The sequence below is a fragment of the Hemicordylus capensis genome, chromosome 4 (genome assembly GCF_027244095.1).
Source record: "Hemicordylus capensis ecotype Gifberg chromosome 4, rHemCap1.1.pri, whole genome shotgun sequence".
NCBI lineage: Eukaryota > Metazoa > Chordata > Lepidosauria > Squamata > Cordylidae > Hemicordylus > Hemicordylus capensis.
In genome coordinates, this window is record NC_069660.1 from 182,507,415 (window position 1) to 182,520,312 (window position 12,898).

General features: G+C 41.5%; 1 protein-coding gene across 10 annotated transcripts in view; it reads right to left on the reverse strand.

The window, feature by feature from the left end:
* Window positions 1-12,898, reverse strand: part of MAJIN (membrane anchored junction protein) — a 58,713-nt gene that overhangs the window by 16,537 nt on the left and 29,278 nt on the right. For all 10 annotated transcript variants that reach the window (XM_053250971.1, XM_053250975.1, XM_053250973.1 and 7 more), the window contains 5 exons: window positions 11,365-11,482; window positions 6,625-6,670; window positions 5,445-5,520; window positions 2,746-2,871; window positions 642-673 (listed from right to left, as the gene is read on the reverse strand). In XM_053250971.1, the coding sequence (XP_053106946.1) occupies window positions 642-673; window positions 2,746-2,871; window positions 5,445-5,520; window positions 6,625-6,670; window positions 11,365-11,482 (398 nt within the window). The remainder of the gene's footprint in view (window positions 1-641; window positions 674-2,745; window positions 2,872-5,444; window positions 5,521-6,624; window positions 6,671-11,364; window positions 11,483-12,898) is intronic.

Sequence of the window (12,898 nt, forward strand, 5' to 3'; positions counted from 1 at the left end):
TGTTATTCTAAAAAATGCTTCTGGATAATAGTGCTTCATGTGGAAGCCACATTTGTCAATGACCTACAGTGTGATTGTGGATAATCACATCAAATGTCTGCTTGTCTTGAAGTGCAATGTTTTTGTGGAAATGATAGACATCATCATCAGCACCAGCTACTTGATCTGCTATTATATATGGAAGGACTTTTTGGAAGTGCTCACATGGGGCCATGAATTGAGTGCCCCTTGATTTCCTAAACTAATTGGGCTTCTACCCACTCTGTCCACTGCTGCTTCCATTATTCATGGAAGTTCCTCCCATGAATGGAATGAGCTTCTACAAGTGCAGCAGAAATTTGGATCTGAATCATTTGGCTGAGGAACAACTCCTGCTGGAGTTAAAAAGGACAGGGCTCAGATCTGCAGTGTGTACACATGCAGAAAGGCACAAATGCACAAGCCTTACTTTACTGGGTTTATGTTAAATACCTCAGTCATGCAGATGACGTCAACAAGTAGAGACATTATTACACACTTTTTTGTACTGAGATATATTGTCATTTTCTACTTTATCACAGTATCAGTTCCAAGCAGTATGCCTCCCTCTTTTCTTTCACTCACCCTATCTATCTGGGGGGAAAAACAAAACCACTACTCACAGAGTTACAGATATCCCCATGATCTGCTTTACCTGAAATATATAAGATACTTGATGAAAGATGGCACTATCTGATCAGTAACACATCTATTGGAGCATTTATTGCATTTTCCCCCTCATACTGTTCCTTTCACATTTAAACTGCACTTGTACAAAAAACAGTTTCCTGGGACAAGGAAGGACAACTCCCCAAATCCGTTCGATAAGAAATTAGCTGGTATGCACAGACTCTGGGAAACAATGAATCACTTTTTGTTCCAGTCCACAATGCATGTCTTAAAATTTGTTCTTAATGCAAAATTCCAACAGTACACAACATCCCCAGCAGTGGTGTAGTGGTTAGAGTGCTAGACTAGGACCGGGGAGACCCAAGTTCAAATCCCCCTTCAGCCATGATACTAGCTGGGTGATTCTGGGCCAGTCACTTCTCTCTCAGCCTAACCTGCTTCACAGGGTTGTTGTGAGGAGAAACTTAAGTATGCAGTACACCGCTCTGGGCTCCTTGGAGGAAGAGCGGGATATAAAATGTAATAAATAAATAAATAAATAAAAACAAATAAATAAATAAAATTAGGCAAGCTGATCTGAGAGCTGAACATGCAATCTTGCCAGGCAACAAAAATATGAGACAGGGCATGTCCATGCTACAGGCGTAAAGTGGTTTGCATATCTATTTAAAATATGCCCTGCCTTTTATTTTGATTAATGCTCAAAGTGACTTGCTTAACATTTAGAAAATCTATTCAAAAATCAATTAAAACATCAAAAAGAAAATCTCAACAACCAAAAGATCAAAAAGGAGCAATTTACAGAATATGTAATCTGAACACTACCCAAAATTGCAATGAAACAAATGGGTTTTGGCTGGCATCTAAAAGAAATCACTGGCTGACATCCAGTGCAGCAATGCCTGACGCTGTACTGTCGCCCAAGGAGAGAGGGATAATTTTCAACACTTTCCCCTTCCCTCTGAAGCCCATTGTACCTCCTGAAAATATGTCCCCAAGGGTCACACAACACAACACAGTGCTAGTCTGGATGCCAGTCACTGAAGGCAACTAGTACACTTTCCTGTGGATTTAACAGCAAGGAGTTCCCTCTTCCCAGAGCACTTTGGGAATTGTACTACTGTGAGGATCTCTAACAGGAAATTCTTAGCACCTCAAGAAACTACAACTCCCAGATTCTTTGGGAGAAGCAATGACAGTGATATAACATGGATAAAAGTGTTATAGTGAGGATATGCCCTAAATAAACAGTACATGACAAGTGTTTGCCGTGCTGTTTAAATGCTATGTTGGAAGATGATTATGTACTCTGGCAAACAGGGCCACAGATGCAAATGAATATGGAAGCCAGACCCAGGGGTGGCCCCAGGTATTGTGTCTGAAGTGAGATGCCAAATGCTGCTTTGCCTCACACCCCTGGTGGGGACCAGCCTCCTTTCAAAACCAACCCTTGCTAGATTTGAAAGTTGCAGAGGCAAAGAGGACGAAAGCCTGCCAGCAACCTCCTCCCCTCTTCTCATGCTTCCTGCAAGTTTCGCAAGGAATGTGAGGAGAGCTGCTCCTTCCTGCAAGGCTGGCAAGCAGAGGCACTCTTACCCCTGGATCTTGGGGCCCCGGTCCATGGCTTCTTGAATCCATGGGGTCCTCCAAATGTCCAGGGGGGCTCCTGCCACTGCCCTGCCATGCCACTCCTTGTCATTTTCACTACTGCCATGTGCGCAGGTGGGGTGGTGAGCTGCACAGGCCTCCCCCTCCCCCATGGTGGCGGGTGCAGCAGCTGGTGGGCCTGTCTGTCTGGGCCTTGAGCATGCTCAATACTCCCACTGAGCAGGCACGCTCAAGGCCCAGATGGATAGGCCCACCAGGGGCCACTTTGCCATCTAGTTGGTGTCCCAATAACTTGCCACTTGAGGGGACTGCCTCAATTTGCCTCATAAAAGGGTTGCATAACAGGGAGTATCCCTGCTTGTGAACTTTGGAAAACAGGAAGATACCTTGAGAAGTAGAGATATTCTAAAGGCAAAGTCAACTGCTTGCTTTTCATGTAGCAATTATGTCTTGAGACTCCAATAATCTTTTTTGAACTACTGAACTCACCCCAAAACACATTTTGCTGCCATGAATTTAATTCTACATACATACTGCAGACGTAGGGATAGGGAATAAGAAATGTATCACCATGCTTGAATCTTAAGTCTGACACTCTTTCCCATCTGTTTAAATCTGAATGGTATAGTTAAGACTTAAAAATTCAGCAGCAAGCAGGAGTGAAAGGAAGGGTGTGAAACTGATATGGTTACTGTTGATATATTATAATCAGTTTGGCTGCAGGGTAGATAGGAACATAATGGTTATGGCCTGAACTGGAGGGGGGGAAAGAGCTGAAAGCTGTAGGCATATAACTAGGAGCGCAAGTAACCCCATATAAGGAAGAACAGATAATAGGCAAATTCAAATAAGATAAAGTCTCTTTCTAGCTAAGGTTCTGATGAGCAGCTCATTTTGAAATATGCTCCCTGTCAATATAAGAGCATCTTCATCTCTGATTGCTTTTAGGAAGATCCTCAAGACTATGGATGTGCACGAATCGATTTTTTTGCTTCAGTTTGTACCCAAACCAAATCACACACACCCTGATTTGTTTTGGGTCCAAATCTACCCCCGAATCACCCCAGATTCGATTTGTACATGAATTTTATGAATCCAAATCAATTCAGGGCAAAAACGGGTTTCCAGGGGCAAAAGAGTGTGGTGGGTGATAGTACCCAATGGGTGGAAGCTACCATCCAAATTGCAACAAAATTGGGCAAAGGGGTGATTTTTAACAATTTTATGAAGTTCATACAGGGGGCAAAGTGCGTTTATTTTAAGCTTTTTCCCATAGATAATAATGGAGATTTCAGCAGACTTATAACTCTAAGTGGGGGGCACCAAGGTGGCCCAGAGCAGGTTGTGGTGGGTGGTAGTGCCCAATGGGTGGAAGAAAGCTACCACCTAGATTTCAAAGAAATTGGGCAAAGGGGTGATCTTTAACAATTTTTTGAAGTTGGTGCGTCATTGTGGCAGATTGGGGCAGAAAAGGAGTTCTAGGGGCAGAAGAGTGGGTCAGGTGGTAGTGCCCCAATGGGTACCTGCTACCACCCAGATTTCAAAGAAATTGGTGAAAGGGGTGATTAAAGTTTTTGGGGGTTTTTTGAAGTTGGTGTGGCTTTCCCCCCCATAGAGAATAATGGGGATTTCAGCAGCCCCATAACTCCACTTGGTGGGCACCAGGGTGGCCCAAAGCGGGTTGTGGTTTAGTGCACATAGGGTGCCAACCACCCCCAAAGCCACAAGCCCATTCATTCACTTGAATGAACATGAGCAGCAATAGTGGATTCTAAGTTCATTCATCATTTTACACCAAAGATTATGAAACATCTTTGTTCATTCATAATCTTCTTTGGTGCAAAATGATGAATGAACTTAGAATCCACTCTCACTTCCCACCAAAGAATCTACTCTCAGAACACATGAGCAGCAATAGTGGATTCTAAGTTCATTCATCATTTTACACCAAAGATGATGAAACATCTTTGTTCATTCATAATCTTCTTTGGTGCAAAATGATGAATGAACTTAGAATCTACTCTCACTTCCCACCAAAGAATCTACTCTCAGAACACCTCAAACATTGAAAACTACAAAACCAAGTACACCATGGGCTTGTGGTTTTGGAGGTGATTGGTACACTATGTGAAATCCCTATGGAAAAAAGCTTAAAGATGTGTGAACTTCAAAAAATTATTTAAAATCACCTCTTTGCCCAATTTTGTTGCAATTTGGATGGTAGCTTCCACCCATTGGACACTACCACCCAACCCACTGTGGCCACAAAATGGAGGTCTGAATCTCTGAATTTTTTCAGGTCAGGATCTGGGTGATTTGTCTTGTACCCAAATCTGGGCAATTGAGCACAGAGATGATTTGTTCTGTCTACAGAACACCCAAATCAGCTAGATTTAGGTACAAATCATTTTGTACCCAAATCGATTTGCACATCCTACTCAAGACACACTTGTTTTCTCAGGCTTTTAACTGAAATTAATTGTTTAATTGTTTTTATCCTGCAAGATTGTTTTAACTTTTTTATTCCATGAAATTGTTGTACTCTGTTTTATATTTGTTGTTTTAAACTGTGTACACCATCTAGAGATATACAGATCAGGCAGTGCATAAATATGATAAATAATAGAGATGTGCACGAATGTTTCGGTAGGGTTGAGAGTAGTACCTCAGTGGGGCAGGGAGTGGTACCTGCATGAGTAAAGCAGGTACTCAAATGCTGCTCCTCTGTCGCCCCACCACTTTTCCGGGCACAATGTAGCACCGCAAAAAGTCCGCACATGACCACAGGGCTTCACCCAGCAGCCTGAGCACGGCGGCAGAACACACATGGACACCGCGCATATGCAGTGGCCACGTGCATCCCATGGCCACGTGCAGGCTGCTGGATGCAGCCCTGTGCTGACTTATGAGCGGCGCAGTGCAGTTCTAGAAAAGCAGTGGGGTGACAGAGGAGCAGGTAAGGACACGCTTTACTGATTGTTAAAAGTACCACTCCCTGCCCTGCTGAAAAAAATTGGCAAGATACACTGAATCGATTTGGTGTGTCCCTACTGGACACGCCAAATCGATTCATGCACATCCCTAATAATAAATAAATAAATAAATATGTTGAAGATATACATGTGTGTTTGTCACACGTCAAATGCGATGTAAATAATCTTTCTCATTTTACACTGATAAAAGGATACATGGAAATATGACCAAGTGTTCAGTAGTAAATGGGTGTAAATTTTTAAGATTTCCAAGTATTACTCGAATGGCCTCCTGAAAGATATAAGGAAGTTTTGAAGCTTTATTAGTGCTACACATTTCTAATATCAAACATATTATAGTGGACTAGTCTAGTAAGAGTTCATGATACCCAGAAATGTTGGGGGCAATATGCTAAATCATTGTAAACCGCTTAGAGAGCTCCGGCTATAGAGTGGTATATAAATGTAAGTGCTATTGCTATTGCTATGTGGTATGACTTTTCTTATGTTTTATCAAGTTAACTCCCTAATCTTCTAATATTCACCTTTTATAGGGCTGCCAAATGGGAAAGAGAATAGGTCTTCTGTACCTTTAAGAGATCCACAGAAGAGGGAATTTCAGCAGGTGCAGCTTGTGCAGAAGGAAGAAGAGCTACACCTGCTGAAAATCCCTCTTCTGCATATCTCTTAAAGGTACAGGAGACCTGTCATCTTTTCCATTTGGCAGCCCTAACCTTTTCATAGCAGACCTTTTCACAACTTCCTCCTCTCAAGTAAGACTGAAAAATAGCTCCGTCGCCACCGCCGTTTTCTTTGGCCGGCTGGCCGGCCACCGCCATTTGCTGCCATTTTCTTTTCTCGCCAGCTGGCCGGCTGCCATTGCCATTTTCATCCCATCCCCGTCGCTATCTGGCAGCTGCTCACAAACTCTCACGAGAGCTGCCACTCATGGGATTAGCCACAGGTATGCCTTAGATAAATATATAGATAGATAGATTATTTTAGGTTTGGCATATGATTACACATGCTCCCTGATGAAAGTTATTTGGAGATCTCATCTTTGTTCACTGAGTACTCAAGAGACCCATAACCAGTTTACTACAATCCCATGCTGATCTCACTAGATACCATGGGAATAGGGTCATAGACGGCACAGTCCACATAAAGAAACACTATACAAACTCCTATGCAACACAGAATTACTTTTTATGGTTACTTGTCCTAGCCAATAGGAGACTCCCAGTCAAACATGCCTGTGAAGTTCACGCTTATCTGAATTAAACCAGAACCTTACATTTCCTCTACAGATTCCCCAAGGCAAAGAGGACTAAGTATACATTCTATGATTACGAAGCAAAGGATTCTGATGTAAACAAATCTCTGCTTCACATCTTACCTCTAGTTCTTCATTGACAACACTTTCATGGAAGTCAATACTAGCACTGTAAAACAAACATAATAGAAGTTAATTAATGCCAGGCAAATGGGCATTTCAAAATATTGGACAACATCTCCAGTAACCATGTGGCTGTGCACTGGGAAGAAGCATTCCCACAGTGGACCACTTCCTTAGCTTCGCAGAGCTAACTGGGCAAGGGGATCTTTCCTTCCGATCTCTCTAGAAATATCCTGTGCCACGCAAAAATATTTCACTGAGAGTCGCACAGCCCTCAGGGACATGTTTTCATTTCTAGGGGAGGGAGAGATCAGTGAAATGTGCTCCCTCCCCCACTTTGCACATTCACCTCTGCAGAGCTAAGGAAGTGGTACACTGAGGTGATGCTCATTCCTAGCTTGTGGCCAAATCGTTTGCAAGGATGTCAGTCACTGTAATTATTTCAGACAAAAGACCCATTTAGTTTATCATAGCCAAAAGCCCCAAGGAAGGTCACCAAGAAGGCAAGATGGAGATAATGATCCCTCATTGTTCGTCCCAGCATTTGGTCCTCAGAGGCATACTGCTTATAGATGCTCAATTTTAGCTTCTATCCATCCATTTATAATATACCTTTTAATAGAACTTAATTTTAAAATATCAATAATTATTTTAAAACATTTTTGCTATCATCCTGCCCAATCCCAAAGGTTCTGGGCAAGTAATGGCGCAAAGACATATATAAAGGCTCAATCCACCAGGAAATTCTGTTCAAGCCTCACTGAAACTAATGCAGGCTACACAAAAGAAGAGTGGTGCACATATGCAGCTCCCATTCACTCCAGTGGAAATTATGCCCAAAGTCACAGGAGAAGCACCGCAGCCAACCGCTGATACGGTATCGATGATGCTATTTTTGGTATTCAGACTCAAGTCTGGAAATATTTTTGCCCACTGACTTCTATGCATTCAGTTAAAATGCACAAATCCACCCCACCCACCCCAATCTACAGCCTTACAATTTTTCAAAAATCCCATTTCTCACCCTCAAGTGCCAACCAAAAGTATGTCACAAGAGTTCTAAATTTACTATTCATTTGTATTTTCATTTTAGTGCTGTACTGATTCATAATCAATACACGGTGACCAGCCTCATCCTAATTATGTTCATTAATTTAGATTCATAGCACACCTCAATCCATTTGTTGGGGAAAGAAACAAAAGAAAAACCTCTCATGCAGAACAAAAATAATTTTTAATCAGATTCACTGAAATTTCCCCACCCTTTATGAGCACTAAAGGCTTTATAGAACAAAAGCTGCCCTTTAGGTGATTTTATGAATTTGAGAGGAAGTTCAATGTTATTTATTTATTTATCATATCTATATACTGCCTGATATGTGTATATTTAAGCTGTGCACATGGTTTAAAACACAAGTATAAAGCACAGTAAAAACAAAACAATATCACAGAATAAAAAGTTAAAAGAATTTCATGGAATAAAAACAAACAGTTTAAAATAAAGTTCAGTTAAAAGCCTGAGAAAACAGGTGTATCTTGAGGGTCTTCCTAAAAGCAAACAGAGATGGAGATGCTCTCATGTTATCAGGGAGCATATTCCAAAGCCCCGGGGCAGCCGCAGCAAAGGCCTGGTCCTGAATCACCAACAAACCAGCCGGTGGCAACAATAACATCACTTTGTATTTTGCTTGGAATCTATGCAGGTCTTTTACAATTGGTGTTATACAGTCCCTTCATACAAAGGGAACAGTGCAGTTCTTTTATAATTGGTGTTATAAACAAACCTCTGGGTTGTCCCAGAGACCAGTCTTACTGCCACATTCCATACCAATTGTAGTTTCTGGACTATATATAAAGGCAGCCCCACATAGAGTGCATTACAGTAGTCTAGCCTGGAGGTTACCAGTGTATGCACCACTGTTTTTAAGGTCATTTAGCTCCAGAAAAGGGCATAGCTGACATAACAGCTGAAGCTCATAAAAAACGCTCCTGATCACTGCCTCAACCTGAAAAACAAGAGAGAGTTTTGCATCCAGGAGCACTCACAAGCTACATACTTGTTCTTTCTGGGGGAGTATAACCCCATCCAGAACAGGCAGACCTGAACCATCTCTCGGGTTCCGACCCACCACAGTCAGTACTTCCATCTTATCTGGATTCAATTTCAGTTTGTTATCCCTCATCCAGCTGATTACTACCTCCAGGCAGGCATTTAGGGAAGTTATGCCATTTCCTGATGAGGTTGATATGGAGGAATAGATTTGGGTGTCATCAGCATATTGATAACACCCTGCAACAAACCTCTGATAATCTCTCCCAGCGGTTTTATGTAGATATTAAAGAGCATTGGAGACAGTATGGAGCCTTGTGTAATACCATACTTTAGTTCTCACTTTCCAGAACAGCATTCTCCAAGCAACACCATCTGGAATCTACCAGAGACGTAGGAACAGAACCACTGTAAAACAGTGCCACCTAATCTCACCTCCCTCGAGCGACCCAGAAGGATACCATAGTCAGTGATATTGAAGCCACCGAGAGATCCAAAAGGATCAGCAGAGTCACACTCCCTCTGTCAGTAGCCAATTGGAGATCATCCATCAAGCCAACCAAGGCAGTCTCAACCCCATACCCGCTGGAAAGCCAGTTTGAAACAGACTAGATAATCTGTATCATACAAAGCTGCCTGGAGCTTGAGAGGCCACCACCTGCTCAATCACCTTGCTCAACCATGGAAGGTTAGAAACAGGTCTATAATTAGCTAACTCTGAGGGATCCAATGCAGGTTTCTTCAAATAAGTCTAATAACAGCCTCCTATAAATGTAGGTGCAATGCATTTCTTTGCACCTTTGCTGTCTCACTCTGATGCGCAAATGGTATTAAGAGGGTGCATTTGATGGACCTCATAAATTATAATGAGATGTATCAATGAAGGTCATCTCTAATGTGAATTGGAGCATAGACATCTATTCCCAAATGTTCCATTGAATTAAATGAGATTTACTTGATTTGTTAGATTTACTAGAGCCACCTAATGGCGCAGCGGGGAAACTACTTGCCTAGCGAGCAAGAGGTTGCCAGTTCGAATCCCTGCTGTTAAGTTTCCCAGACTATGAGAAATACTTATATCGGGCCGCAGCAATATAGGAAGATGCTGAAAGGCATCGTCTCATACTGCATGGGTAATGGCAATGGTAAACGCCTCCTGTATTCTACCAAAGACAACCACATGGCTCTGTTGTCGCCAGGAGTCGACACCGACTCGACGGTGCAACTTTTCTTTACTGATGCTTTACAGCAGCAACCCAGGGTTGCAGCCATATAGCCCTGACTTGCACAGGGGTATATTTGCATAAAAAGAAGAGTCAAACTACGCATTATACTGCAGCTGTTTATGAGAGCTCAAAGGCCCCTTCTTTGTTGCAAAGTGTCCTTAGGAACTGATGCTTTACAGCAGAGAAGATGTGCAAGGGTGTGTGAAGGGATGTATAACCCTTCTCTCACTCACTGCTTTCCCCCTGAAAAACTCTTTCCAGCTGCTTTTACCCACCCACCCATTGTTTTGACCCTTTGTTTGCCAAGTAAGGGTAAAGAACACCATACCAGGGATGCTCTACAATTGAGAAGGAACCATCAGGCTACCATCAATACACATGGCTATACTATAACATATGGAGGCTATCTACATACGTAGAGGAAACCGGGCTAAGGGTGCCCAGCCCAGTTTCCCCACATGTGTGAACTGCCGGGAGCCCACTTACTTCCCCCCCCCCACGCTAAACAAGGTTAGTGGAGCATCCTGGGACTTCCGGGGGCCAGGCAGCCCCTGATCCCTGCCACCCCTACCAGCTCCATGATGGAGCTGGTAATTGTGTGGGTGGCCGATCTGGCTGCCCAGGGTGGGCTCCGTGCTTCTCTGTAGGGAGAGTGGGTCAAGCCCATTCCCCCCTGCAGAAGCCCTGCAGGCTCTGCACACTGCTTGTGTGGAGAGCCTCAATAGTTTGTCTCTAAGCACTTGGTAAAGCAATGGGCCACAAGTGTTTTCTTAAGGGTGAGTAAGTGCCATAGCTCTGCTTTCCATTGTTGAAAGCTGCATTTGTGAAAATGTACTAACTTTTGAATTATACTAGACTTTTAACGCTTGCATTTGCATTTATTGTAGGTGAACCAACATTATGATTTTCATAGCTTCTGATCTAATCAGAGTATCCAAAAGAAGTTTAAGAGAGAGCAAGATATAATTTTGACAAATAAGTTTCCACCTCAGCAAATCAAAAACTACAATGCACTTAGCAAATGCAAAATCAAATTAAAATGCTGAATCAAAATAATAATAATTAATAATACATTGCTTTGAATACATTATCTCACTAATCCATAAGCAGGCTAATATTATTCCCATATAGCAGATTGGGGCTGAGGGTGAAAGGATAGTTTATCTAAGGTCAACCTTAGTTTATCTAAGGTCAACCTTAGGTTATCTAAGGTTTATGGCAGACAGCATTTGAACCAGGGATTTCTGTGTTCATAGCCCTGTTTATTAATTACTATGAGCCACTACCTCCAGGTTTTGCAGTGTTAAACATTTTCTTCCTTTAAATACAGTTCCTGATTTTGACAGCTCTGAACACAAGTTCTTTTGAAGTCCATCTTTTATTTCTACTCTGAATTTGAACAACTCCTTCCTTCTATGCTGTCAAGGGTGAAGGCTTTCAGATTATTTGAATTATCATACATACCTTATAGTGTTGCCATATTTGATCTTAAATTTATATACATCCTTTCCAACATGAAAAAATCTTGTCTCTGGCATTGGATATGTAAAAGCTTTTAAAGATGTGTGTTCAGAATTCCAGCCTAGTTAAGAAAAACAATAAGATGGAATATTATGCTAAAATACATCTTATTCAATTGCAAGGCAACAAATAAAAGGCCCTGTGGACTGCTTTGGTTTTAGAAACCTGTCTGGTTTTAGAAACCTTTGTTCACACAGTGCTGTTTTATGAGTTCAGCAGACAAGTTTAAAAATTAGTTTGTTTTTAATGATAAACATGAATGTATTAATATGTCTATTTTACAAATTCTGGAAAAAATTAAAACTACTTTGGGACTGCAATCCTACCTGAGAGTAAGTCCCATTGAACACAATGCACTTACTTCTAAGTAAACATGCACAGGATATGATGTTAATAAAGCAAAATATTTACAGCCCAGGGCCTTATTCTACACTCTGTTACACATGGGCAGTACAGCAAGCATAGGAAAATACTCTTTGACTGTACTATTTGACTATTACACTACATATATGCTACTTAAATCCCATTCAAGTTGGGACTTCAGTATCAAACCATATATAGCACTGCCGCCTTAGCATTCATATAGGCTTTGACTTAGGTGTGCTAGAAGTGCCTCACAAACATTGTCAAAAATCTAACTTCTGGTCAGTGCAATGGGACGATCATGCTCCTGTACTGGGAAGAGCCTGCATCCTGCAAATGAGGCATCAACTGCTGTTGAAAAACCAAAGTACTTTATTTTAATTAGTTCTATTTTTAAACCATATCTCCATATTTTGGTAATAAGAAGAAATATGTTGCTTTGCTGCTTATCAAGCTTTGCCTTAGGAGACTGGATTGGGTTTTTTTCTTCTTTCCAACTACTCCACGTTTCAGTAAGCAACATCCCAAGTGTTCACAATAGATAGATTGGTAAACTAATATGAATGGGAAGGAAGCTGATCCATATTCTCTGAGCTTTGCTGGCTCCAGGCTCACTAGAGATGACTGTATGTTCATAATGGTTTTTAAAGTAATGGCCTGGTTATGGAAAAAAACACTTAGTGGAGTTTTGTTAAGAGATAAGCACTACTTATTAAGGCATGTTGGATCCATGTGTAAGCCATAATGCTATAGAAAACCGATTAACCTTCAATTTACTAAGAACCTCATCTAATCTTGCTATTTTACGTCATCACTGGCTCTGGTATTTGATATTACAGTCAAGAAGATGGATAACAAATTTGTGGAGCACTATACAAGTCTACGCTGCTTGCAATAGCTGGTTTATACAAGTCAGCTTTCAAAACAGTGCAGCCGAAAAGCCAGAGCACTTTGCCAAATTACTGATTTATTACAGTGTGAAGACAGCACAAACACAGAAGTGATGAGCATATCAACAGGTATGCTGGCACAATTCACACAACAATAAGTTATCTTAGCATTGCAGAAATGTTGTGCAGGTGGTAAAATCACTTTAATTACCAGATATTTCCAT